Genomic DNA, 26,000 nt, shown 5'->3' on the forward strand with positions numbered 1-26,000 from the left:
CTCTTCCAACTTCTCTTCTTCCTCTCTCTCACTTTTTCTCTCTAATTATACCATATAAATCTGTGTATTCAGCGTCGCTCTTGTGCTTGCATCTGTCACCTTGTCATAAGCAGTTCTCTTGATTGCATCTCGTCCCCCGCCATCAGCGCATCACTACGTATAACTGCCGCCATACAACGCATACTGCCCGCCACTTCGGCCTGACAACCTCGCCTCTCTCGTCATTTTTTGCTCGTTATATACCGTGCTGGCCACCTTTTAGGCACCTTGCGATGCTCAATATTTCAAACCCCGTCTCATAGTCTGCAATTTTCGTTGCAAACATGCCCATTTTTCAAGATCCGGATCGTCAGCGCTTCTACGACCTATGGTCCGATGGCCGCCGGCCCCATGACCACCAGCACCACCAGGATAGAGAGAATAGGCCGTGGGATCATGAACCATCATGGAAGAACGGTTTTGGATACGGAGATCTTGAACGCGAATCCTCGGATCCGGAAGTCAGGGACTTTGGTTACTCCCGAGTCCCGGGTCCTCAGCTCCACAAGTTACATACCAGTGATCGCGGGGAGTTGATACAGTACCTTAAGAGGTCTGAGTCGTCGGCTTGGATGCAGGGTCGTCTGGTATGTCTAAGCGTCATATTTTTCTAATATAGTCTAGTATTTCTCTAACCGGACAATAGGCGGACAACTCAAGTGATTACTCGATACATGATATGCAATGCGAACACTCACATATAGACAGTTTTGACCGGAATACCGGTAGTGAGCGACAAGAAATTGAATCCCAAGAACTAGCATCGCCAACTAGTATCGAGAGGCCTCGTTCAGCGTTACATTCCGGTGATTTCAGGGAGGGAGGTGGTGGACAACAGATAAAGGGACAACTACAGTCTCTTTATACTGAACATGAACATGGCCCTTCCAATATCTCTCTGCTTGGATCGTCTCCCACCACTCCTTGGTTCAACGCCCCAGTATTCTCCTCGTCGCTGTCACTGCGCACCCCCACGCATGATCCGGAGCCGAGAGGTCCGGTAAATAGGTCGCGGGCACCTTCGTTTGGATCGAGCTACGTTCTGAAGGCTCCAACCAGTCCTCTGGTGCACCAAGCGAATAACACAGACCTAGACTTTTCTCCCAAGGTTGATGCCGTGGAGATCTCGGAGTCGCAAGAGAAAGCCAACCGTCGTCGCACTTTACCCCCAGAGACTTTCCGGTATCTGCAGTCGTCGCCTACAGACCAAATCAACTTTGGCGCTTTTGACGTCCATCAGCAACGCGAGGAAGCACATCCATACCAGCCCAGCTCGCCCCGACGGACATTGACGTCCGGATACAGTCTTCAACTTGCTTCTTCAATCCAGGCCCCTGCGCAGCGGGCCAGCAGGCCATCTTTTGACGTACCTTTGAAGGGACATGCTCCGATGGTCGGATCATACGAAGAGTCTATACTCCGCGGGCGGATGTCGATGAATCCTTCGAAGCCTCTAGATTTCACAGCGCAAATTGGTGTCCTGGGGAAAAGTAAATGCAAGTCAAATCTCAAATGTCCGCCGCATGTGTCGATACCGTTCCCCGCGGTGTTCTACAGTTATCCTACGTCGGGTTCTGGGCGGTCTATCTCGGATGATAACCCAAGTCCTTATGTTGGTCACATCGATTTGGAGAATTCACTTCCGAAAGACGATCCAACTACCAACAAGCGTCGCAGACGACATCAAAGTCCAGCAGGAAAGAACAACGATTCTGTTGTCGACGATGCAGCTGCGCATAAACATAGCAACCAAGACATACTGCGCCGGCGAGAGAAGAAGAACAGAAGGGCAGACTCACCAAAGTGTCCACCCGGTGGGTGTTATAGAATCCCGCAACAAGGACAGCTTCAAATCATGATCAAGAACCCGAATAAGACAGCCGTCAAGCTGTTCCTCGTTCCGTATGATCTGGGCGATATGGAACCGGGTACGAAGACATTTATCCGGCAGAGAAGCTATTCAGCAGGTCCCATAATTGACATGCCCCTCAGTGCGCGCAAGAATTACGGCACTGATCGCCCAGAGGCATCATTGAGTGTATCAGAGGATCCCAAGGATAAACCTATCCTGCGATACCTGGTCCACTTGAACATCTGCTGCCCGTCCAAAGGCCGTTTCTATCTCCACTCGAGCATCCGCGTTGTCTTCGCCAATCGAGTGCCAGATGGAAAGGAGAAGCTGCGAAATGAAACCCAACATCCTGATCCAAAGTACACACCCTATAAACCCGCTCGGGATCCTGGCACGAAGTCTGCCTCAGAGAAGACGGATTACAGACGGAATGCAGCAGGCCAAGGTACGATACCCAATGATATTCAGGGAGTAAAAGAACTCGATCCCGTGCCTGCGCGGCATCCGTTCCAGCCTATTCCGTCTCTAAGAGAAACTCCACTTACCTCTCCCGGTTCCGAATTAGCTGGACCTGGACCGCATACTGAAGCCGGGATGTATAACAAACTCAGCAGGGGAGATACTGGATACGGTGGCTATCCGTTTTTGCCCACTGGCTCTGAGGTTGGAGAGAGCCTGCTAGCCAAGAGATTACGCGGGCTGGATGTCCAGAAACATGACACGCGGTATATCAACTGAACAGGATCTTCAAAACCACAACGACAGTGATGTTTTATACCTATATCCCGAGTACAGACCTTGCTTTTCTTCTTCATTCCATTATATACGCAATGGCGTTGGCGTTGACTAACATACAGGACCTTTGAAACAGGCGCAGGCTCACCATCTCCCTCATTGAAGCATTGGATCTGCTTCTTTTTTTTTTTTTCCCTTTTCTTTTCTTTCTTGGGGGCGTTTACAGACTAGACAAGGCGCACAGAATAGGCAATATACCCCATTCTTTTTCGTTCGTTTTATAGTGAAGTGAAACATGCATATAACTTTTGTCTTTCATGCTTGGACGAGGTTTCTATTACTTACACTCGTTTCTTGACTTGGACGGCATCCGGTTTTGGCTTTTTGGGTGTACATGGATAGGTGTTGGTTCTCGATATTAGTGAAAATACAATCAATGGATTCCTAAAACTATCTACACATTTTACCCTATACAACCCCCCACAACGCATTTAACCAGCATACTCGACAATCTCGTTAACGATCTTGCCGTCCTTAACGTACGTCTTAATCTGCTCCGGAAGAGGACACTCCTTGGTATCTTCATCAGACCCCTCCTTTGGCGGAAGCATGATGTTAACAGCCGTGCTATTGCTCGAGAACACCTCCGTGCCCAAGCTCTGCTGGCTCAGATAGACAGTCGCACCGTCAACCTGGTCAAACAGAAGAGTAGGGACGATACCGTCGATCTGGAGAGCGAATTTGGGCGACTTGATGACGTCCAGACTGCTGACCAGCGAGTCGACGATGACAGACAGGCCGGTGCAGTTGTCGATGGAGATGGCGTTTGCCTTGTTGTTGATCTTGATGATGGTCTTGTTACACCGGGAGATGAGGATGGAGTGGTTCTGCGCCGCGGGGATATCGATGATCTCGCCTGGGTTGTCATAGTTCTCGATGAACCACTTGTTGCCTTCGAAGTCCTTGCGCGGGGGCTTGCGGCCGCGCATGCTCTCCGGCTTGGGCTTCTTGCTTGGCATGGGGGACCGGGCGCGAGACACGCTGTCTGAGGAACCGGGGCGCTCTCGTTCTCCGGGGACCGTCGAGCCTTGCCGGAGGGCTGGGTTCTTGTGTGTCATCTGCGATTTGTCGACCTTGCGGAGACTGGATGTGATCGCATCCCCTTGGTTCAACTGGTCAAAGACAGCGGTCATATCAGCGGCCGGGGCTGCTGACGGGGCGGGATTGAGGAGTGCACCCGGTGGGGGAGGCGGGGGAGGAGCACCGCCAGGCACATTGAGGGATGGCACCGGCGGCGGAGGGGGTGGTGGTACGGCGCTGCCAGTGTCGGCAGAAGAGTCGCCCTTGATCTGTCTCAGAGCATCCTGCGCTTCGACGCCGCCCTTTTCGTTCCAGGTCAAACCATTGGCATAGTGCTTCTTGAGATACGCTGCAAGTGCCTTGAAGATTTTAGAGTATGCTCGAATGTATTCAACGTGAGTACGGTCCCTAATAGAGAAACACCGTTAGCGATTGGTCCATTTACTCCATTTCGAAACCTCTTACTTGTCTTTGTACTCCTTCATAACCTTGTTCCCGTAGTATTCAATACCGCTGATCATCTCATTGACGAAATCAGCGGGCTTAGGCTGGAAGAACCAGCCCAGCGCAACAATACCCTCTGCAACGGCGCTGAGGTGGCTGAAATACGGCGAATCACGGTGTGCCTCGCGGAGGTTGTCGATGGTATCAGAAGCATTGTGCAGGTCCGTCATAAGCTCAGGAGGCTGCGGCGATGGTTTGCAGGCCTTGAGCGAAACGTAGACGAAGGTCCGCTCGGCTTGGAAAGCTTGCAGAACTGCTTTAGATTGCTCCTCGACCAGACCCCCAATCTTTTCTCCCAAATCCACGAAAGTCAGGACCTCATTCTTGATCAAAGCATCGAAGTCGTCGATTTGCGGTGGTGACTGGGGGGCTGCGGGAGGTGCCGCGGGAGCTGGTGGTTGGGGTTGCGCGGGAGCTGCGGGCTGGGCAGCTGCAGCAGCGCCGTCATCAACGGGCTTGGGAGCATTGGGGTCATCAAGCGCCATGGCCATGTCCTCCAGACGGGAGGTTGCGGCTTCGAGCCTGTGCAAGTATACGGGTCAGCATGGTCAACCACAGGCCTACCAAGTCCGGGAGGTTGAAGACAACGGATTCGTAGCGCAACTCCGTCAAGGCTATAACAAGGTCCAGGGTGGTAAAGCATACCGCTTGACGAGGGTGGTTAAGTTATGCATATGGCCGCCGCTTGCCATCTTGACGGCTGCTCCAGCAAGGAGACGGAGGACCCTTGGAAGCTCGTAGAGGGATAGGAGTGGGAGAAGAGATGCAACAAGCAGAGAGTCGCAGTGAGCGTCGACTCAGGTATAGTAGAGCAGTAATAGAGAGAAGGACAGAGATAGGAGAATGTTGCAAGGTGTCTGTCTTCGATGCTCCTGAGCCGTTCCTGACGCAGGTGGACCATTACCGTACCGTACAGCGGGACTCCCACTTTACTGTGGACCCTCATGACGTTGGCGGTATAAAATGGTAATTTATGTTACCACTCTTATCACCAGCTTCACTTCTTCACTTCATATCTTTTGCATCCTCTGTACAGTTACTGCCATTTCCCTGTGTTTTCACTGTATATACACCACTGCTCGATAATGGCGTCTAGTAACACTCCTGGGCAGGCCCCGGTCGAGTTTGTCACTATGGGCATGTTCATTCTCGGTATGCTCTGATATATACCAATCTTTTCCGTCTGGAATTGATGGATGGGAGTGTTTTCTAGGACAGAGCTCACCATATATCTCCATCTCATGTAGATGACATTGACTTCGATGGACCCCAACCAAATGTGAAGAACGTCCTGGGTGGTGCGGCCTCTTTCGCTGTGGTGGGCGCACGTCTGGTCACCGGAAAGAAGGACGCCCAAGCTGTGAGCTGGATCGTGGACGTGGGATCTGATTTCCCGCAAGAGGTCCTGGATCTCCTGAAATCATGGGATACGGATTGTGTCTTCCGGGAGGACCAGAACCGATTGACTACGAGAGCATGGAATGGCTACGGTCCAAACGAGAAGAGAGGTTAGTAGACCATAGCGGATGCAAAGGTGCACCTGATAACCAACGAACAGATTTCGAATACTTGACCCCCAAACTACGCCTGGAACCTTCAATGCTGTTTGAACGCCAGGTATTCTCCAAGACGGTTCACATGGTTTGCTCGGCATCTCGTTGCATTTCCATCGTGGAAGATATTATGCACCGGCGTGAGCAACTGCGACAGGAGGGCAAAGCACCCCCGGGTGTCGATACCTCGAAAAGACTATTCTTCATCTGGGAACCGGTCCCTAACTTGTGTACCCCGGAGGAGCAAGACAAATTCTTTGCGGCGAACAAGGTCGTAGATGTTGTGAGCCCCAACGAACTAGAGCTGGGAATGATGTTCGGTCAGCCTGGTTGGAGTGAAGAGAGCGAATTCGGACGAGACATTGTGAAGCGCATTCTGGACTCTGGCATTGGACCTCAAGGAGAGGGACTTTTGTCCATTCGGGCAGGCAAGGATGGCAGCTACTCATATACTAGATCGCAGAGGATTTGGTTGCCCGCATATCACCAACCGGGCTCGTCCGGAGCTACAAAGGTGGTCGACCCAACGGGTGCTGGCAACTCATATCTGGGGGCATTGGCCCAGGGGATGGTGAGTGCAGGTAGAGATCCAGCCAATATTATCGACTCCGTCCTCGCGGGGTCTGAGAACTGGCGCAAATCCACCCAAGATTGGGGAAAGCAGAATCACTACCTCCCCGCGTTGATATTCGCTACTGTCGCAGCAAGTTTCGTGGTGGAACAGATTGGCGTGCCTCGATTATCAGCGACATCTGACAACGCTAAGGAACTTTGGAACAAAACTGAATTCACGGAACGGGTCCGTCTGTACACAGAGCGATTATATCGAACACTGGAGGAGTCTCCCCAGAGACACCTGCGCGGTCAATTGACCAACTGATAGAAGAACGCCTTTTCTATTGTCGTACAGCCCACAATGAATTATGAAAACAGAAACAGCCAGCCATTTCATCATAGAATCCCTTCCACGGATTTTCCCTTTGCTTCGTATTCTCCGGCCCTGGATATTGTTCTATGACTCGTTCTTCTGCTGTCTCTCGTGTTCGATAATTTGCTTGCTCCAGCTAGATACAACGAAAATAGAGCTCGTCAGTAAGGCGGTGATCAAATTGAATCGGTTCCGGAGTAACTGACTAGCGACTGGGAAAGAATCTGCCGGGCTCGGGCATCTTGTCGCGGCGCTCACGCTCGGCGCTGAGGCTCCAGGTCGCGGCAACAATTCCGATGACAGCAGCGCCGATGATGGCCGTGTTGGCTTTCCAGTTCGCGGGCTGAGCGTACCAGCCTCCGGCGGGAGACCAGACTTCCTTGGGGTACCTTCCGAGATGACGCCGTTAGCCCTTCATCCGACAACACGATTTCGCTCAGCAGAACCAAAGGGAAAACTCACGGGATCTTGCCGCCACCACCCATTTTGGCGTTATAGAGGAATTGGGAGAGGAAAAGAGGGAATGGGAATGTTGTATAAGGCGGAGGTTATTAATGGGCGGCAGCTCAGTCGTTGCAGCCGAATTGGCCGTCGACGTCCCTCAGTCCCGTGATCCCATGGCCCAATTGGGTTTAGTTCCCCCTCTCTTCCCACGAGACCGCCCGGATCCCGTGACCTGCGCCGGTCGAACATTTTCTCTCTCCAGCAAAGCAAAAAAGTTGCTTTTCTGCCCGGGTTATTTGACTGTGCTCCCTCCACGCTTTGGCTTCTCTGCTTGCGCTTCTGATACTTGACTTCCCACCGCTCTTTAAGGCTCAATTCTCGCACATTCGCCCAGATGAAAAGGCTGCAGCTCCAACGATGGAGCAGTTCGGTCCTTTCGCCGCGGGTCCGGACTGGTAGTAGCCGCCTGCAGCACCATCTCTACACAGGACTCCGGTACCAATCGACTGTTTCGCCTGTGACCCAGGTCGAGAACGAACCATTGACGCATGAACAATCGCCCATGTCGCCAATTCCTTCCCCCAACTCCCAAAAGTCGAAATACACCCTCCCCTCCCCGCCGGTAGAAGCCGCACGCGAGTCGGCAAAATTGGCCGCCCTCCACGCTCGTCTTTACCTGCCCTCACGGTTACCCCTCGAGACCCTTGCACGATCGTTGGTGGATGCGTCGGCGGAACCGAATTCGAATTTCAACAATGCATCGCTGGCCACGCTGGGCCATGACCTTTTGACCTACTACACTTCCGAGCACCTCATCTGCACATATCCTCGACTTCCCATGGCGGTTGTATTTGCGGCGATGTATGCGTACGTCGGACCTAAGACTTTAGCGGCAATGACCAAGGAATGGGGTGTGGAGCACGCTGCCACGCCCGGAGGCGAGGTCGACCCCGGCTTCTTGCAGTTCAAAAGAATCGACCCGGGGACCGAGATCGAGGAGGGACAAGTGAACGGATCGACACGACCCAACGACCAGCGGAGATGGAGAGTGTCGATGAGCTCGCGGGTTGTGTATGACAACGAATTCGGTGAGCCGGTCCAGGACCCCACCAAGAACGACGGGCAATCGACGCCGCTTCCCGCGGGCGTCACCGCGGAACAGGCCAGTGCCAACTTCATCCGGGCCGTCATGGGCTCCATCTACCTGCACGCCGGCCGTCCGGCGGCCAAGCGGTTCTTCGAGCAACACTTCCTTTCGCGACACCTGAGCATCACAGAACTGTTCGACTTTTCACAGCCGGCCCGCGATCTCAGTCGGTTGTGTGCGCGGGAGAGCTTCGAGCCCCCCGTGGCGAAGATCATCAGCGAGACTGGTCGCAAGAGTCGGCACCCGGTCTTCGTGGTTGGCATCTACTCGGGCGAGGATAAGCTGGGCGAGGGCGCTGGCGCCAGTCTGCTTGAGGCCCGATCCCGGGCAGCGGTTTCGGCGCTTAAGGGATGGTACATGTATAGCCCGCTGAATGTGCGCGTGCCCAGTTCGATGGAGGAAGAAAGTGCAGCACCATGGAAGCCCGTCCATGTGGATCTGGGTGAGGTGATTGTGTAGGAGGGGGATCTAGAAATATTTTCTTCATTTCACGTGTTTGATGTCTGTTTTGTTCTTTTCTGTTTGGGAAAAAGAAGAGGATCCCGGTTGGTTGCAAATAAGCTTTTTATGTACGGAGTCACTCTTACTTTGCCAAACGACCAGGAAGCTGTACAGTATGGGTAAATCTACTATTTCTATTCTCTTGATGTGTTAATGTGGTTCGTTTGTACAAGTTCGATGTTTTGGTAGTTTATAGACTGGTTAGCAATGAATTGATGTTTGCAGTATTAGTCTACGACGTATACCTCCCAGTCTAAATATGTTCCAGGATGACCACACAACATTATGTATTTTGCCAGTCACCCCTGTATAGATATAAGTTTTTCCCGGTCCAATAGGACACGCTCAGAACTCGAGCTGTTATCCAATACACCTCGGCAGTTAGCGAAGCACTACAGTCTTACACCTCCAATTGTGAGACCAGATATTGCTATGTATTAAATATTATAGTGTTGGAAATGATATTTCAATTTCGAAGACCAAAATGATGCACGTATTATTCAATAGACAAGCCCCTAAGCCGCCGCCGCAGCAGGCAGGAAAACGCGCTTCCTCTAGAGTCATTGTTAGCCCATCATCATTGATTTCACAAAGCACAGTCAGAAGCAGAAATAAACATACCGAAAGAGCAAGTGACCCCACAAGCGCAACCGCAGACCCAGCATACGCCACAATAAACCTAGTTAACTGTCAGCCCAGCCCTAAAATATCTGCATCGGTTAATGAAACCCAAACATACACCTTATCCATATTAGACACAATCAAACTCAGCGCCCTCTCCCGCATCTCAGGCGACAACGCCTGCAGCACTTGGCTACTCGTCCCCGAAATCGCAGCCTGCAGCTGATCCTTGGGATACTCGGGTAGGAGGTCTTGGAGTTGGATTGTGGCGCCGTTGACGAAGACAGCACTGGCGATGGCGAGGCCTAGTGCGATGCCGCCGATTTGTGCTGAGTTGGGTTAGTTGGTTTTTCTTTTCTTTTCTTTTTTTCTTTTTTTTTTTTTTTTTTTTTTAAATTGTAGTGGGTTGGAGGAAAGGGATGGTTGAGATTATACATACCGACCATCATGAAGCTGACTGCGTAGCCCAGGTCTTCGGGGGGAACAACTGCTTGGATCACGGCGTAGCCGGCTTGGACGAAAGCTCCGCCGCCGATGCCGAGGAGGGCTTCGAAGCCGTAGATGTAGGAGGTGGAGGTGTGTTTGTCGATCCGCGCTGGTTGGTGGGTTAGTTGAATTGGTACAGTTTGTGTGATTGATTCGAGGAGACTTACAGAGGCAAACATTCGCTATAAGCATCAAGGCAGCACCAATGGCATACCAAGGCATGTAGTAGCCCAACTTGGACATTAACCACCCATTGGTCAAGATAGTCGCGCAGAGCAGAAAAATGAGCGGCAAGAGACGCACGGCAGAAGCCAAGGCGTCGTCACCCCAGGTAAACTGGAAGAAAATGGGAACGTAGTAGACGGGAATAAAGACCGCCGCATTACACGTCGCCGCCAGGATAAACAGCAGCACAGCCTCTTTATTCCGCAGAAATTGAATGGGGAACATGCGATTTGTTGTGGAGGTGAAGATATTGAAGGTCTGCTGAATACCGAACAGAATCCAAAGGACTCCGCCAACTGTGAAAAGAGCAATGATGGCCGCGCTCCTCCAGTCATACAAGCCGCCGCCGAAGTTGATTGGCATAATCGTCGTGATGATGGCTCCCATGCTTAAGATGCATCCTACCGAGTCGAAACTGCGTAGTCGCTGGCCGAGAGAGAGGTGCTTGCATGGGTGAGCGGTGTTGGGGAGGAGGAAGACCCAGATTGGAGCTAGGACGGCACCGATAATGAGGTTGATGTAGAAAGCCCAGCGCCAGGTAACCTTTTCAAATGCACCGCCGATGACGGGGCCGAGGACAGTTCCAATACCCCAGACCAGTCCACTGGTTTGGATGTTAGCTTAAAGCATCAGACAGGCGGTTCACGAAACTCACACAAGACTCAGATACATGGGCCGTTCTTGCTCGGTGGTATTGACAGACAGCAAGATCATCACTCCGATGTAAAGACCAATGCCGCCAGCGCCTGTAAAGACACGACCCACGATTTCCGCATTGATATCCGGGGCAGCTCCACACAGCGCCGATGCAGCCATGAAAATGATGCAAGAGATCAGGTAAAGAAATTTGACGCGAAAGAGGCCATAAATCTTGCTCAGAGGCATGATGACCGCGACACCTCCAATCTGAAACCCAACGGACAGCCATCCCAATTGATCAACCGAGGAAAAGTCATTGATCATTGCCTGCGATGAGTGTTATGAGTTACCCGATTGGATGGCTTTCAAGGTGCACTTACCGGCAAGATGTCGGCGACAATGGTGTTGTCCAGCGCATAGAGGAAGATGCTGGACAGGATACTGACGACAACGAGGAACCACTGCAAGGTCGCAGATTAGTTCCATTTTATCTCTTAGGCAAAGGCATGCTATACCGAGAAACCTTGCACTTTCCGGGGCGCGGGAGCAGCCAATTGCTCGACATCGACCTCGTTGGGATACTTGGGCTCGGAGGTCGCCGCCTCGTGGGCATGGTCCAGGGAGTCGATCATGGTGCGAAATTCGTCGCAATTGAGATTGACGAGAGATAGAAAAGAAGATGGAGGAAATCGGCTCACTTGAACAAGAGACAAGAGGCTCTCATCTTTCTCGAGGATTCCGGAATGTCAAGCTAGATTGGTAATCAGATGGGTAGCATGCGGGCTTTTTGCACTCATTTCGTGATGGCTCCTCGTATCCCTAACAAAGAATGATTAGAAATCAAGCCCGTGGAAATATGCACGCGTCCGCTAGCGCGGGAATACAAATAGATTCTTGTCTGAACGGGCTTCAGATTAATTGGAATTAATGGGTTTAATTGACTCTTCCTTACGGCGCAAGAGTCAGCACTAATGCGCGGGTGATTCACGCCGATCCACTCCGGGTGATGTTCCGGACGGGAATACGAAGTGATAAGCAGTGTGGTCTGTCCGGATCTAGGTACATCTCCGCTATTCAAATTTGAGCCCCAAGAATGTGAACAGCCGTAGGGTCGAGTAAGATCATAAGCCCTAACGGTCATCCGTAAGCCGTAAGCACTTTCGCATCATCATGTAAGAGCATAATCCACTAGGAACGAAGCTGACTGCTTGAGCTATTCGGCTCCTTCAATGGGGCCATTGGGTGTGAGAATGGTATTCCTGATGAGAGAGGTGTCTGCCATCGCCAGCCGGAGCAATAAAAGCTTCTTGTCTGGCTTGATTCTATTGTTCAAGTCTGTCCGTCTGAGTTTCGCATGAGCACCGGTCAACAAATGTCTGCCCTCTCTCTCCTTCCGTTGGCCACTGCCACTCTCTTCACGGCAAGTGTTTCTGCTAGCGCACTTCATGCTAGAAACTCCTCTACCCAGAATGCTCCTGTGGCCTACACTTGCGGACCCAAGACCGCCAACGTCACCTGCATCAACCGATACCAGAGTATCCTCCCTCCGTCTTTCTCGCGCGACGCGGATCCAACTGTCGGCTACTCCGGTACATTGGTCCCTGATGACCCGTCATGGGGATCTCTTGTCCCCAACGCGGACTTTGTAATTTTCGACAAGAAGCGCGGACTGGAGTTGCTGGGCGCATCTCCGAAAATCGCCCACAACTACATCCCCGTGCTGAACGTCATCCACGAAGCTCCAATCTATGTGCCCGAGCTCAACAAGCTGTTCACCACCCAGGATGGGCCTCCGGGGAATCTGACCAACATTATGATTGATTTGAACGTCGACCCCCCCAAGGTTGAGGCCTTCGTGACGGACCCGCCCATTTACCAACCAACAGGAGGTATCCTGCACGATGGAATGATATACTGGGCGGTCCAGGGCAACAATGTGACTCTTCCCAATGGGCTGAAGCAGCGTCCTGGTGTTGCGAGGGTCGATCCCAAGACCCTCAAGGCCGAATGGCTGCTGAACAACTACTACGGATTCTTCTACGGAGGCTTGAATGACCTGACGGTCGATAATGTCGGCGACGTCTGGTTTACTGACAGCGGTATGCCTTCCCCTGACATCACTCAACTGAAACAAACCTGCTGACGCGCTTAGACTACGCCTACGGCCTAGGCCTCTCCAACATGTCCAACCAAAACCAACTAGCCACATACCGCTTCCGCCCATCCACCGGCGAAGTCCAAATCGTCGACGCCAGCCTCCAACACCCCAACGGCATCACCTTCTCCCGTGACGGCAAGACCCTCTACGTGACAGACTCAGGCCTAGAAACGGTCGGCCCGGACGCCAGCACCCAGGGCTTCTACGACTACCCGATCCGGATCTACTTCACGTCGACGAACGCGCGCAACGTCTACGCATGGGACGTGGAGCGCACTACTGATACGGGAGCGCCGATTCTCAAGAACAAGCGGAACATCTTCCAGTCGCTGGAGGGGAGTCCCGATGGGATTAAGGTGGCTGCTAACGGGTATCTGGTTGTTGGGTCGGGGTTGTCGAATGGTGTTGATATCTTGGATCAGTACGGATCGGTTATCGCGAGGATTCAGACGAATCATCCGGTTGAGAATATTGCGTGGGCGGGCGAGGATTTGAAGACGTTGTTTTTGGTGGGGATTGGGGGAATCACCAAGGTCGATTTCGATCTGCAGGGACCGGATCCGAATAATTATTTTGTTAAATAACTAGTTAGTTAGTGCACTTTACTTTTAGGCAAGCGAGATTAATAACTAGAGCGTCTTGTTCTTGACATTGTTCATTTTGGAGTAAATGGCTTCATTGTACGGAGTATAGACTGTACGGAGTATAGATTGTGCTACACATTAAAAAGTAGAATGAAGAGCAAGGTTCCTACCTACATCTCACATCTCAAAAATGTGCATTACAAACCCTCACGAGACTAGCCTTATGCCGGTACGAGGCTGCTGCGATAGTGAGGCTGTAAAGTTCCAGGTGGGCCTTTCTCGTATTTTTGTCACGGGCAGGAGAGCCAGTCATACAAGAACCATGATTATTTCTCAATCACGGCGGGTGTCAGCGTGGGGAGTTTCATAAGCGCTAGCGTATCGAAGTATGCCAATGAGAGTCATGTCTGTCAGAACAAAGACGGTGTTGATTTCAAAGCACATCGAAGGACGAAGAACCAACTATACTATGCTGAGGACATACAAGTATATATAATCCCTCGCCCTCATGTCCAATTTCTCATCCATTCCCAATCCCATTCAAGTCTACTGCAATTACTACTTTGTTCTACATCCCTCACAATAAACAATTAAAATGGCCTCTTACTTGATCACCGGAGCCTCGCGAGGCATTGGCCTTGCCATGGCCGACCTCCTTGCCTCCAAGCCCGCTTCGGAGGTGTCTACTATCATCGCCGCGTTCCGCACCGAGACCGATGAGCTCAAGCAGCTGGTCTCCAAGTACTCTGGTCGGGTGCAGCAGGTCAAGATTGACGTGACCGATGAGGCCAGCACCAAGCAGGCTGCTGCCGAGGTGGAGAAGCAGCTTGACGGCAAGGGTCTCGATGTGCTTGTGAACGGAGCCGGAATTATGAATTTCACTGCCAATGGAATTGAAACTATGTAAGGTCTCATTACTACCAACGGAGTTCTCACAGAAAGCTGACTGAATAGGACGGACCTCGAGTCTACATTTAAAACTAATGTCACCAGCGCCCACCTGGTCACTGCTGCCTTCCTGCCGCTGCTCAAGAAGGGTGACCTGAAGAAGGTTGCCAACATGTAAGTCTCGAGTTATGGTTGATTTAAGTGTGTCCGTGCTCACTATCATAGCTCCACAGCCCTGGGCTCCATCGAGACGTCCTCCCACTACGCCCTGTTCCCCGTCCCAGCATACAAGATCTCCAAGGCCGCCCTGAACATGTTGACTGTGCAATACGCCCAGTCTTTTGCCGAGCAAGGCTTTACTTTCCTGGCTATCTCCCCTGGTGTATGTTCCATACCTAACCCTTTGTACTTCGTATTGATGCTGACTTTCCAGTGGGTCCGCACCAACCTCGGTGGCGACGCGGCCGATCTCTCGACTGAGCAGAGCTCTACTGGTGTTCTGGAGATCATTGACAACGCTACCAAGGCAGACAACGGGAAATTCTACAACATCAAGGTGCCCGGGTGGGAGAATGCGGAGGGACTTAACCGTTACGACGGTCTCCAGTATCCTTGGTAGATACCCTGCATTTGTTACGTCGATACACGTATGAAACTGTAGATAGAAATTTTAACACTGTGGAATATCTTTTGAGGCTCTATACTGAACTTACCCGAATCACCTCATATTTTTAGATCTCAGCATGCCAGCATGACTCGGATAGGTTACAATCGGATCACTTTGCTACCTAGTAGCGAGGATCGAATGCAAAGCGTTAGTATAGAGACACTACCATAATGAATCTTTTGGAATCTCGTTCATGTCGGTCCGTGGCTGAACGATTGGGGTTGATGAATTCCGATTGCTTGTTGGTGAGCTTGCAAAAGCTTGAAAAGGCTTGAGTTATAGCGAAAGTCCGTAGAAGATGGCATGTGCTATTTCGTTTCGGACAACATGGCAGACAGGCATGATTGTACATCCGTATCCCGTCTTTCTGATCTGACACTTCGTATCGGCTTATCACGTCAATTCATCAAATTCAACGTGCTCGGCCAACAGGCACAGAATAATACATATCGTCTGCTGCAGCGTATACACAGACACCCCTACGACCTAGGCGTGGAAATGAAACTATGCCGGCGTGAAGGTATATCGTGTACCTACGGTTTCTTTGTTTCCACTAGCCAATCCGGATACGAGGAACAAACGACCCCTCTTCAGTGTGCATAATCAGGTAGTGAGCTGACGACAATAGCCAGGATTGAATTTGTAAGCTGACACGCAGTTATAAAATCCTTTTCTGAGACCTTTCCCCTCGATTCACCTTCACAATCCATCATCCAACATGTCTAGCAACCAAGCTGCCTGGATTCCAGAGGCCCGTCAGCAGTTGACTGTTGGCCCCGCTCCTACACCAAAGCCAGGGCCTGGCGAGTTGGTTATTCGGAGTCATGCAGTTGCAATCGTGAGTTTTGACTGTGCAGCTTCGGTTCCTGTGCGGATTGCTGATGCTATTCTAGAATCCCGTCGACTGGAAAGTCCAGTGAGTCAATCCCATTTCGTGCAATGCTTCTCAGCCGCTAATCTAGCAGGGATTATGGAATTTTCATCCAGAACTATCCCTTCATCCTGGGAGAGGATGTTGCTGGCATCGTTGAGGAGGTCGGAGAGGGAGTGACTCGGTTCGAGAAAGGCCAGAGAGTAATCGCGTTAGTTGGAGCCTACCCCAATTGTACCGAAACCAGGCTAATTCCTCTGAAGACATCTCCTGTCGCTGAAGACCGCGAATGCCGCTCATTCGGGTTTCCAACTGTATCCAGTGGCCCAAGAGAACGCAACAGCTGCGATTCCCGACTCACTGACCTTCGAGCAAGCCGCCACCTTGCCGCTGGCTGTCTCAACTGCTTCTGTAGGACTGTATCTCCCAGACAATCTAGGTCTTCCACTTCCATCGACGAGCCCTGAGTCCATTGGAAAGACTCTCTTAGTCTGGGGTGCAGCATCGTCCGTTGGCGCGACGGCCGTTCAACTTGCCGTTGCCTCGGGCCTGAGAGTTATTGCGACGGCTTCTCCCGCTAACCACCAGTTTATCAAGGACCTGGGGGCAAGTGCCGTCTTTGACTACAGGTCTCCTACTGTCGTGAATGACATTGTGAACGAGCTTAGAGGAAAGGAGATTGCCGGAGCCTATGATACTATTTCAGAGGAAGCCACTTTTGGACCACTTTCCGCCATTGCAGAGGAACTCGGCGGTCTCCCGGCTGCCTCTGTGCTGCCTTACGAGAATCCTTCGGAGGCATTCAAGCCTAAATTTGGTATGCCCGTTGACTCAACAATTGAAAGATGAAAGAATACTGACAGATACTAGTGACTGCCTCTTCCATAGTGACGGTCCCCAACGAGAAGATTGGCCAAGCTATCTGGGAGGACTACGTACCCAAGGCTCTCGCCAGTGGACAGCTGCAGGGCAAGCCCGATCCGGTCGTTGTTGGGCATGGATTGGATAAGATTCAGCATGCGTTTGACGTGCAGAAAGCGGGTGTGTCGGGGAAGAAGATTATTGTTACTCTGTAATTCCTGTCATAGTTTCTATTTATTGTGAACTTTACTAGCCCTAGAAATGCAAAGTACTTTTTTTTCAACTGTTTCTGGATAAACACGGGAAGAGCCGTAACACGTGATACTTGAGAAACCTTAAAATAGTTCATGGAAAGAATGGTTCTTCAGGCGAAGGGATCCACTAGACAGCATAGCCTACAGCAGTATTCAATATGCAGCGACAGGCCCAAGAACTATTGCATGATACTGTCCAGCTTTCTTCGGCAAGATCCTTCCCGGTCATACAACAACGCAACCATCAGCACTAAGACATTGAATGCTGACATCGGCTCCACACCCTGACATGCAGCTTTACAGTGATCATGGTCATCACCAAGCCTCGGCCCCACTGGGCCAGAGCTTTGGTGGGTTTGTACTATTCTCATCGGGAAGCCGAGAGTCGACTAATGGTTTAGCTCAATCAGGGCTAGGGAGTCATGATCTTACGGTGAGATGGGGGCAGAGTCATCCATCCTAAGCCTTGGATCTGACATTGTCTTCAGGATCATGCTTACCAAGGAATACCGTATACCGTATGAAGGCACTATTGATATCACTCGTGATGGTAAATTTGGGTGTGAGGGCGAATTCAAGGCTCATTTTTCCCAAAGTAAACGGCAGAGTTTCAGGCGTTGAGTCTCTTGACAATCATATAAAAGTACCCAATGACCCAACCACCAGGATGATCTTCTATCCTTGAACTCGTTCCTCCATTCAAAACACACATACATATGCCATGTGGCCTCCCTGCAACATGCGTCCCATTCTCTTGGCATCTCTTACGCTATGGGCATCATTAGCTCAATCAGCTCCATTGTCCACCGAGGACAACTCTCGCCTAATCGGCTCCTCATTCGGAGTCCCCCAAAACGCTACCTACGACTACGTCGTTGTCGGCGGTGGAAACGCCGGCTTAACAGTAGCCGCTCGCCTTGCTGAAGATTCCTCAATATCCGTTGCCGTCATCGAAGCAGGCACCTTCTATGAAATCGCCAACGGAAATCTCAGCCAAATTCCAGCCTACGATACATACTGGAGCGGAAAGGACCCCGACGACGTCAGCCCGGTCGATTGGGGGTTTGTCACGACACCGCAGGACGGCCTACTCAATGCCAGTGTACATTATGCCCGCGGCAAAGCCCTCGGTGGATGTTCCGCCCGGAACTACATGGCCTACCACATGGGAACAACCAAGTCCTACGAGAAATGGGCAGACCAGGTTGGCGATGACAGCTACACTTATGACGGCCTCCTGCCCTATTTCCAGAAGAGTCTCAACTTCACGCCCCCGGGACCGTCGAGGGCTGCTAATGCGACTCCCAACTATGACGAGACGTCGTTAGGACCGGGCGATGGGCCGCTGTCTGTGACTTTCTCCAACTATGCCAATGCTGTGTCGTCCTGGGTTGAGAAGGGGTTCGCGGCGATTGGAATTAAGCCGATTCAGGGTCTTACCAGCGGTGCCCTTAATGGATCCGCTTATGTGCTGGAGACTATCAATGCGGCTGACCAGACGCGCGAATCGTCTGAGACTGCGTTTCTGCAGCCTGCTATGGAGTCGACTTCGTTGAAGGTTTACCAATCTACCCTGGCGAAGAAGGTTTTGTTTGATTCGGAGAAAACTGCGAATGGTGTTCTTGTCGAGTCGGATGGCGTGCAGTATGTTTTGTCTGCCAGCAAGGAGGTTATTGTTTCGGCTGGGGCTTTCCAGTCTCCTCAGCTGTTGATGGTATCCGGTGTGGGACCCAAGGCTAGTCTTGAGAAGCACAACATTCCCGTCGTGGCAGATCGACCTGGTGTAGGCCAGAACATGTGGGTGAGTATCCCTAATAAACACAAGCAGTATGGACAGAAAGTGACTGACATGCATAGGATCACGTCCTAATGGGCCCAACTTACCGCGTCAACGCCATCACTTCATCCTCACTATCAAACCCCGACGCCCTAAACGAAGCCAACGACCTCTTCATCAACAAACAAGAAGGCATCCTCACTAACTCCGGCGGCGACTTCCTCGCCTGGGAGAAAATCCCCTCCTCCTACCGATCCCCCTGGCCCAACAACACCCTCTCCGCTCTAACCCAGTTCCCCAGTGACTGGCCTGAAGTCGAGTATATAAGCATGAGCGGATTTCTGGGCTACCAGCAGAACTACCAGCGCGATGCTCCGACGGATGGGTATAACTACGCAACTGTGTCGACGGCGCTAGTTGCGCCATTGTCCCGAGGGACTATCGATATTTCTTCGGCCGATATGGCTGACGCGCCGGTCATTAATCCTAACTGGCTCACTCACCCAGCGGACCAGGCAGTTGTGGTTGCGGGGTATAAGCGCGTGCGGGAGATGTTTAATAGCACTGTCATGGAGGATATTCTGATCGGGCCTGAGTATTTCCCGGGTGAAGATGTGCAGAGTGATGCGGAGATCTTGGAGGTTATTCGCAAGACGGCGAGTACAGTGTATCATGCTGCGTGCACGTGTGCTATGGGTAAGGAGGGCGATAAGAAGGCCGTCATTGACACCAAGGCAAGAGTATACGGAGTGAAGGGGCTGCGGGTGGTTGATGCATCGTCGCTCCCGATCTTGCCTCCAGGGCATCCGGTGGCTACTATTTGTGAGTGGCTTATCCTCGAATTGATGATGGGACAGTGACTGACCTTGACAGATGCCCTTGCTGAGAAGATTGCCCATGATATCCTGGGCTCGTAGGTGAGCATTGCAAGTGATGCCCATCCGAGAAAAAGGCCATTCAGCTCTCCAATCTCAATGCATTGTTTGAAGGTTGACGATGCACTATGCTCCATCTGGCCCAAGTGTCTAGCAGCGATCCACAAGGGACGATCACAGCATGACATTTACAGCTGCCAGTATTTGCCAGTGCTCAGTTAGTTTCTCTTCTATTGACTATTAACGCCCCTGTATATTAGGTTTGGTTGTTTACTGTTTGTTTACATGGAACCGTGTCACTGTGCCGAGAAATAATAAATAGAGCACACAATAGAAACACTGGATGCAAGTCAATTGATGTCTTCAATATAATTCTCTCCTTTTCCTGTGCTTCTACTCCATACAGTACATCAGCACTGACACCCCACTTGGTCTGTCACCCTCACAACCACACGCCGTCGGGTATAAACAAAACAGAAGAACCAGGAAAGAAGCCCAATGAATATAAACACAAACATACAATTATAAAGGAAAGAAAGAGAAAGGAAGAGAAAATAAGAAGAAAATACCAACACTGACATCCCCAGTAGAGGTATTTCTGCTCCTCGCGTTCTCCTTTTTCGGCCATCCCTGATTCCTAAGTCTGTGAAATGACTATTTGGACTGACATCATCCAGTTCTTTTTTCTTTCTTAAAAATACATTATAATATCAGTACACAGAAAGACTCTTTCTACGAGGGACATAATATTAATTTGTGACATCGCGTCTGTCGCTTAACGTCGCTGTCTTTGCTTCTCGTCGCCGCTTCTTTCTCCGTCCCTCCCACTCCCTCTTACTCACCACTCAACTTCTTCACCCTTCGTCGAATCTGCGACTTCTCAACCAAAATCGCGTCGCTACGAATATACTCCTCGCAATCGACTACTTCTCACCAGCTCGTTTGATCCGCCGCGTTCCATCGCATTTCGCCGTCTCGTTCGCTTCCCCTCCTTCCTATCCCCCCCCCCCCCGCGAACATTCTTGCAAGCGCCGGCTGAACGAGACTCAGAACGTCGCAAACAGGTATGAGCTATTTTGTTAGTTGCTATGACTATTGTCGCAAGTAATACTCTGGCACAGTTGGGCTTTGCTGTCTGAAATCTTTTTGATGACATATCTTGGCCTTCCCCTCATCTCTCCTTCCGGATTTTTCCTTTGTTTGCGCTCCCCGGAGTACCAAAAAAGTATATTGTACTAATCATTCGCGTTGATTTGACAGATCTTTCCAGTTCTACGCGCATAGTGTCAATTCCCTACGCTACCATCTCGCTGAACGCAGTCGTCTGCTCCGGTTACCCTCCTCTATGTCCGCGTGTCGCTAAGTCCCCGTCGCGATCATGGAGTCAAAGGCTGCGGAACTATTAGCTGCGCTGAAGAACGTCAACCTGTCCATTGACGCTAAGGCTGTGCATCTGACAAGCGTCAAATCCGATATCAAACAAAAGAATGTCCCCGAATATGCTGTTACACCCGTCTTCGAAGCGCTACGTCTGGCCCTCACCTCTCAGCAGTCGTCGCTGCTTGGTGGCGGGTTCTCTACCCTGAGTCATTTTTTGAAACGGTTGTTCATTCAGGATCAACATCATCTGATCTCGGGCCAGGGTCGGATGCTCTATCCTATCCTGTTGGAACGACTGGGAGACCGCAAAGAACGTACTCGCGCCCAAGCGGCACAAGCTTTCACCGATATGTGGCCGGCTGCGAACGCTGATGTCGAACACTATGTGCTGGAAATTGCGCTGGTTGGCAAAAATGCTAGAGCCAGGGAGATGAGTATGATTTGGCTGGCGAATGTATGTCCGTCCTTTTCCTACATCTTTATGCAGTAATATCTTACATTCGCGTGCAGATGACAAAATCTCATGGACTTCTGTTCCGTGCATACGTCCCTAGTCTGGTTGGCTGTCTAGAAGACGCCGACAGTGCGGTCCGCGACACGGCAAAGATGACCGTGGTCGAATTGTTCCAGTACGTGATATCTGCGGTTGATTACTTTTCGACGGACTAACATAACTAGGAATGCCCCCGCGCGTGCCAAGTCAGATTTAACCAAGCAGATAACCGCTCACAATGTTCGAAAATCCATCGCAAACTCGATCCTCACGAGTATCGGACTAAGCTCCACGGATGGAGACCATTCGGCACCTTCGCGTCCTGCATCTCGGGCTGAGGCTTTGCATCAACGTCCAGTTTCGGTCATGTCTTCACGTTCGCACTATCGTGTTGATTCACCAGGTATACCTCTCGTCCTCGCCATATGAGGAAGCCGGGTCACTGATGTCGTTTTTAGAGCCCGAACCTGTTAGACCGCAACGCCCCATGTCCAGAATGGACCGCGAGCGAAGTGCTCCCCCGCCGCACCACGCCGCAGCTGACGAACATCCTGACGAGGCGCATGGTTCCCAAAATGACTCCGACGACATTGAGCCTCTCATCGTGGCGTCATCCCGCGACCTCGACGACATGGTGCGCGACATGCTTCCTTGGTTCGAAGGTCGAGAGACCGAACAGAACTGGGTTTCGCGTGAACGCAATGTCATTACCCTTCGACGTCTTACCCGCGGCAACGCACCGCACTCGTTCCCCACCCAGTTCCTCACCGCCATGAAGACACTGTTGGATGGTATTTTCAAGGTGGTTAACTCTCTGCGGACGACACTGTGTACCGCGGGTTGTCTTATGATGCAGGACCTGGCCAAGACCTGCGGTCCTCGCATCGATTCAATGGTTGAGATTATTATGCAGAACCTCATCAAGCTCTGCTCTGGAATGAAGAAGATCAGTGCGCAAAGCGGCAACACCACGGTCGATGTCGTTATTGGCAATGTGACCTTCACGTCACGTATTATGCAGCACATTACGAGTGCTGCCCAGGACAGAAATGCTCAACTGCGTCTGTATGCAGCGGGCTGGATCAAAACCATCATTCAGAGGCAAGCGCGTCATAAGAGCAGCATGGAGCACGCCGGCGGCCTTGATAACCTTGACAAGAGTATCAGGAAGTGCCTCTCAGACGCCAATCCGGCTGTTCGGGAGACGATGCGTGTCACATTTTGGACGTTTAACAGTGTTTGGCCAAGGAAAGGCGATGAGTAAGTTGCCTTTCACAATTTTGTCTGATTTATGGTCTGACACAGAACAGGATCATCTCTACTCTCGATAGCAAGTCAAGGTCCCTGTTGGAGAAGGAGAATCCAAACGCGGATCAATCCTCGTTGAAGACTCCTTCGACATCTCAAAAAGGCCTTTCCAGCAGCACATCGTCTGCCATGTCTAGCCGCTCTGCTCTAAAGGAGGCTATTGCTGCGCAGAAAAGAGCACGTCTGACACCTGGACGCTCCTTGCCCCCAAGGCCGGAATCAGCGCAGTCAACCTTTTCGGATGCCAGAACGACGGACCCGCCGTCCAAATCTTCTACATCTACTTCTGCTGTCCGGACTGTCCCTACTGGATCCTCCGTCTCTTCCCTATCATCCGCACCCATGCGTCCGGGTTCGAGGCCTCGAAGACCAGAAATAACTCGTCCAGCGACGGCAGACCCGTACGCTCGTCGGACTGGCGAAGACTCGCGGTCTACCAAAGCAAGTTCTGCTCCTAAGGTAGATAGCTCACCGCGGGCCGTTAAGGGTAGATCAGCGGCTACACCGTCGTCAAAGACCCCTCGCCGGGACCCTGCGCATCTGGGCCCTACGATGAGCAAGCCCAAGAAGTTGGATATTTCCAAGTCCCGTCTGCATGATCAGAGTGCGAACCATTCGCGCAGCGGCTCGCATGATAGTATGGCACATCATGGCCGCGAGTCACCGGCTTCGATTCAATTGGAAAGCCCTCCTGGGTCGACGATTCAGCGTCCTGTTCCAGCTGTGGAAGAGCCTGTCCCCAGTCTACCTACACTGCCCCCGCCGCGGATGCAATCTGTAGAACGTAGCACCCCGGAGCCTTCACGGGAGCCCACCGCAGATCTGGCCGATGACCATGTGCCATCTCCGGATGTTATTCCGAACAGCGTCCGAAAACAACCCGCTCCAGTGCAAATCTACGAAGACCCTGTTCCTGCCCCTGCGGAGACCCCTGCGGAGACCCCAGTGGAAACAGAGAACCATGCGGAAGCCGTTCCTAATGAATACTATATCTCCGCTGATACATTGGCTCGTGATGAAGAGCACAAGGATGGTGATGATGTCGGGGTCATGCCTGATGCACCGGTTGTGACTGAGCCGGCAAGCCCTCACGAACCTGAGCCTGAACCCGCTCAGATTGACGTGGAACAACCAGCCCCAAGCAGCGCATCCCCGGAGATTGTTGCGCATGACATCCCGGCTGTTACGCCCGAGCCGGAGCCCGTTTCACAGGAGCACGAGTCTCCGGTGGCTGCGGCTCCAGAAACCGACATTGAACAGCACGACTTGGCTCCTCATGAGGAAGACCCGGATAGTCCTTCGTCGGTGATTCACCACCCCGTTACGGTTACAGATGTGGATTATCACGAACCACCTACGCCATCGCCTCGTGCGAGAACCAACGAGAACGCTACGCCGTTTGCCAACAAGAGTATCAACATCTCTCCTGAGATCCGCTCCGCACCGAGACACAATGTGTTGGGAGAGATACCGAACAATGAACCAGCGCGTGACAACAGGACCCCTCGACCTATCGCGGGGAAGCTTCGGTCGCCGGAAACCATGCCGACGGCAACACCGGACGTGTCGCGCCGTTGGAAGAAGCTGGAGTCGACCAAGGATCGGAAGCGTAGCATCAGTCCTCGATCGAAGGACCCAGCCAAGGCACGGGAGATGCTCGACAAGGGAATGCAGCGGATCCGGACAAAGACGATGGATATCCTGGGCTACCGCAAGCTACAAGGACTGATTGAGTACCACGATGCGATCTTTGACGACGAAGCGAAATACGACGAGATGTTGGTGGCCTTGTTGAACGAGTTGGAGAGCGCGCCCGAGGAGAGACGAGCAAGTCGGTCGCAGGACGTGAAGACACAGGTTCTGGTGACGATTCGGTTCCTGTTACGTCAGAACGAAGAGTACTTTGCAGCATACTACCCGAAAGCCATGACGGCGCTGGTCAGTGCCCGCAAGCGCTACGCCTCGAGCTGCCACATCGTCAGTGGCCTGGAGGAAACGGCAGAGGAGATCATCGCCGGCTGTCCAGCGGCCGAGGTCATCGAAGCCGTTCTCGACCAGATCGAGCACGAAACGCAAGACGAGGAAGGCTACCGCGCAGTGACAATGGGCACGAGCGTGGTGAGTCGTCTGGTGAAGCAGATCAACGGTGGACCAAGCAAGGGGAAAATGGAAAGCGGACTGGTGGAACGGATTGGAGGGTTCTGTGGACGTCACCTGACGGACCGGCAGCCGGATGTCCGACGGCAGGTTACGGATCTGAGTGTGGCGCTGTATCGGGGGATGGAGGACGAGAGCCGGTATTGGGAGGTGATGGGGTCGCCAAGAGAGAATTCGCGGAACTTGTTGATTTATTACATTCACAAGTAGTGTCTTTTCTGTGTTTCTGTGTTGTGTGCTGTGTATTCTTCGTATCTGTTTTATTACTCTTACTCTTTATTTAGTCTGTTGGGATTGGAATCGGGGATTGGAGGCGTTGTACATACGTTAGGTTAGAATAATACCAGGTTGGACAGCGACATATGCAGGGATCCATTCTAGAAGCGTCGTCATGGTCATCAATAGTAGAGGTCCAATAATGACTGGACTATGGACAACTGACAAGGCCGATCATCGGACCCAATTAAGGGGCATTGGAGAATCTGATTAGATGCGGATCAGATTAGATCATTCAACAGGTCTGTCTCGGACTTGGGGTTATTTGAGAGACCGCAATGGAAGAAACTAGTTGGATAGTATGGAGTAGAGCTATAGAGTACTATGGATGGGTATGGAGTATCCATGGTTGTTATTCGGAGTGATACGCATGTACGAATGCAGGAGTGCAAGTGAAAACTCTGCACTGACTTTAGAGTACAGAGTGTGTACTGTACATGCCAATGCAACATGCATAACCACTGCTACCTAACGTATAAAGAAAGCTATATAAAATATATATATATATATATATATACATAAAAAATAATAATAATAATAATAATAATAATAATAATAATAATAATTAACATAGTGGCCGGTGTAAAAGAACTCGTATGCAAAACCGTATGCACCACCGTATGGACCCGACTCGGGTGGAAAACCAAGAAAAAGTTATCAATCAATCAGATTAGATCCGGTCAGGGGAATGTCCACT

General features: G+C 51.5%; 11 protein-coding genes across 11 annotated transcripts; 8 read left to right on the forward strand and 3 right to left on the reverse strand.

Moving 5' to 3' along the window:
* Positions 1-323: 323 nt before the first annotated feature.
* Positions 324-2,629, forward strand: ASPGLDRAFT_38564 (uncharacterized protein; the record flags this gene model as incomplete). Its single annotated transcript, XM_022544961.1, has 2 exons — positions 324-626; positions 686-2,629. The coding sequence occupies 2 exons, from the start codon at positions 324-326 to the stop codon at positions 2,627-2,629; spliced, it is 2,247 nt and encodes a 748-aa protein (XP_022397648.1).
* A 488-nt stretch (positions 2,630-3,117) lies between these two features.
* capA (adenylate cyclase-binding protein) lies at positions 3,118-4,902 on the reverse strand (the record flags this gene model as incomplete). Its single annotated transcript, XM_022541224.1, has 3 exons — positions 3,118-4,114; positions 4,172-4,732; positions 4,856-4,902. 3 exons carry the CDS (start codon positions 4,900-4,902, stop codon positions 3,118-3,120), a joined length of 1,605 nt encoding a protein of 534 aa, XP_022397649.1.
* Positions 4,903-5,240: 338 nt separating this feature from the next.
* On the forward strand, positions 5,241-7,004 carry ASPGLDRAFT_178032 (uncharacterized protein). Its single transcript, XM_022542917.1, has 3 exons — positions 5,241-5,362; positions 5,458-5,718; positions 5,769-7,004. The coding sequence occupies exons 1-3, from the start codon at positions 5,296-5,298 to the stop codon at positions 6,641-6,643; spliced, it is 1,203 nt and encodes a 400-aa protein (XP_022397650.1). The 5' UTR covers positions 5,241-5,295; the 3' UTR covers positions 6,644-7,004.
* ASPGLDRAFT_807177 (uncharacterized protein) lies at positions 6,498-7,402 on the reverse strand. The gene is made up of 3 exons (XM_022550083.1): positions 7,154-7,402; positions 6,898-7,080; positions 6,498-6,827 (listed from the first exon to the last, which is right to left on the reverse strand). The coding sequence occupies exons 1-3, from the start codon at positions 7,174-7,176 to the stop codon at positions 6,776-6,778; spliced, it is 258 nt and encodes an 85-aa protein (XP_022397651.1). The 5' UTR covers positions 7,177-7,402; the 3' UTR covers positions 6,498-6,775.
* On the forward strand, positions 7,239-8,988 carry ASPGLDRAFT_50935 (mitochondrial 54S ribosomal protein mL44). Its single transcript, XM_022547417.1, has one exon. The coding sequence runs from the start codon at positions 7,530-7,532 to the stop codon at positions 8,739-8,741; it is 1,212 nt and encodes a 403-aa protein (XP_022397652.1). The 5' UTR covers positions 7,239-7,529; the 3' UTR covers positions 8,742-8,988.
* A 209-nt stretch (positions 8,989-9,197) lies between these two features.
* ASPGLDRAFT_156187 (putative MFS drug efflux transporter) lies at positions 9,198-11,568 on the reverse strand. Its single transcript, XM_022542371.1, has 8 exons — positions 11,270-11,568; positions 11,135-11,215; positions 10,771-11,081; positions 10,058-10,719; positions 9,844-9,999; positions 9,523-9,733; positions 9,405-9,462; positions 9,198-9,337 (listed from the first exon to the last, which is right to left on the reverse strand). The coding sequence occupies exons 1-8, from the start codon at positions 11,384-11,386 to the stop codon at positions 9,299-9,301; spliced, it is 1,635 nt and encodes a 544-aa protein (XP_022397653.1). The 5' UTR covers positions 11,387-11,568; the 3' UTR covers positions 9,198-9,298.
* Positions 11,569-12,126: 558 nt separating this feature from the next.
* Positions 12,127-13,496, forward strand: ASPGLDRAFT_69070 (SMP-30/gluconolactonase/LRE family protein; the record flags this gene model as incomplete). Its single annotated transcript, XM_022549324.1, has 2 exons — positions 12,127-12,853; positions 12,907-13,496. 2 exons carry the CDS (start codon positions 12,127-12,129, stop codon positions 13,494-13,496), a joined length of 1,317 nt encoding a protein of 438 aa, XP_022397654.1.
* A 369-nt stretch (positions 13,497-13,865) lies between these two features.
* ASPGLDRAFT_50938 (SDR family oxidoreductase) lies at positions 13,866-15,145 on the forward strand. The gene is made up of 4 exons (XM_022547418.1): positions 13,866-14,399; positions 14,451-14,558; positions 14,610-14,766; positions 14,818-15,145. The coding sequence occupies exons 1-4, from the start codon at positions 14,092-14,094 to the stop codon at positions 15,001-15,003; spliced, it is 759 nt and encodes a 252-aa protein (XP_022397655.1). The 5' UTR covers positions 13,866-14,091; the 3' UTR covers positions 15,004-15,145.
* Positions 15,146-15,752: 607 nt separating this feature from the next.
* On the forward strand, positions 15,753-17,039 carry ASPGLDRAFT_50939 (zinc-binding alcohol dehydrogenase family protein). The gene is made up of 5 exons (XM_022547419.1): positions 15,753-15,889; positions 15,945-15,967; positions 16,017-16,133; positions 16,186-16,739; positions 16,793-17,039. Exons 1-5 carry the CDS (start codon positions 15,770-15,772, stop codon positions 16,996-16,998), a joined length of 1,020 nt encoding a protein of 339 aa, XP_022397656.1. The 5' UTR covers positions 15,753-15,769; the 3' UTR covers positions 16,999-17,039.
* Positions 17,040-17,776: 737 nt separating this feature from the next.
* ASPGLDRAFT_133560 (GMC family oxidoreductase) lies at positions 17,777-19,731 on the forward strand (the record flags this gene model as incomplete). Its single annotated transcript, XM_022541222.1, has 3 exons — positions 17,777-18,838; positions 18,895-19,636; positions 19,688-19,731. 3 exons carry the CDS (start codon positions 17,777-17,779, stop codon positions 19,729-19,731), a joined length of 1,848 nt encoding a protein of 615 aa, XP_022397657.1.
* A 957-nt stretch (positions 19,732-20,688) lies between these two features.
* On the forward strand, positions 20,689-25,413 carry ASPGLDRAFT_60653 (uncharacterized protein). Its single transcript, XM_022548446.1, has 6 exons — positions 20,689-20,753; positions 20,950-21,523; positions 21,580-21,698; positions 21,748-21,965; positions 22,021-22,822; positions 22,873-25,413. Exons 2-6 carry the CDS (start codon positions 21,068-21,070, stop codon positions 25,235-25,237), a joined length of 3,960 nt encoding a protein of 1,319 aa, XP_022397658.1. The 5' UTR covers positions 20,689-20,753; positions 20,950-21,067; the 3' UTR covers positions 25,238-25,413.
* The last annotated feature ends 587 nt before the right edge of the window (positions 25,414-26,000 follow it).

Source organism: Aspergillus glaucus (genome assembly GCF_001890805.1).
Source record: "Aspergillus glaucus CBS 516.65 unplaced genomic scaffold ASPGLscaffold_21, whole genome shotgun sequence".
In the NCBI taxonomy this organism is placed as follows: Eukaryota; Fungi; Ascomycota; class Eurotiomycetes; order Eurotiales; family Aspergillaceae; genus Aspergillus; species Aspergillus glaucus.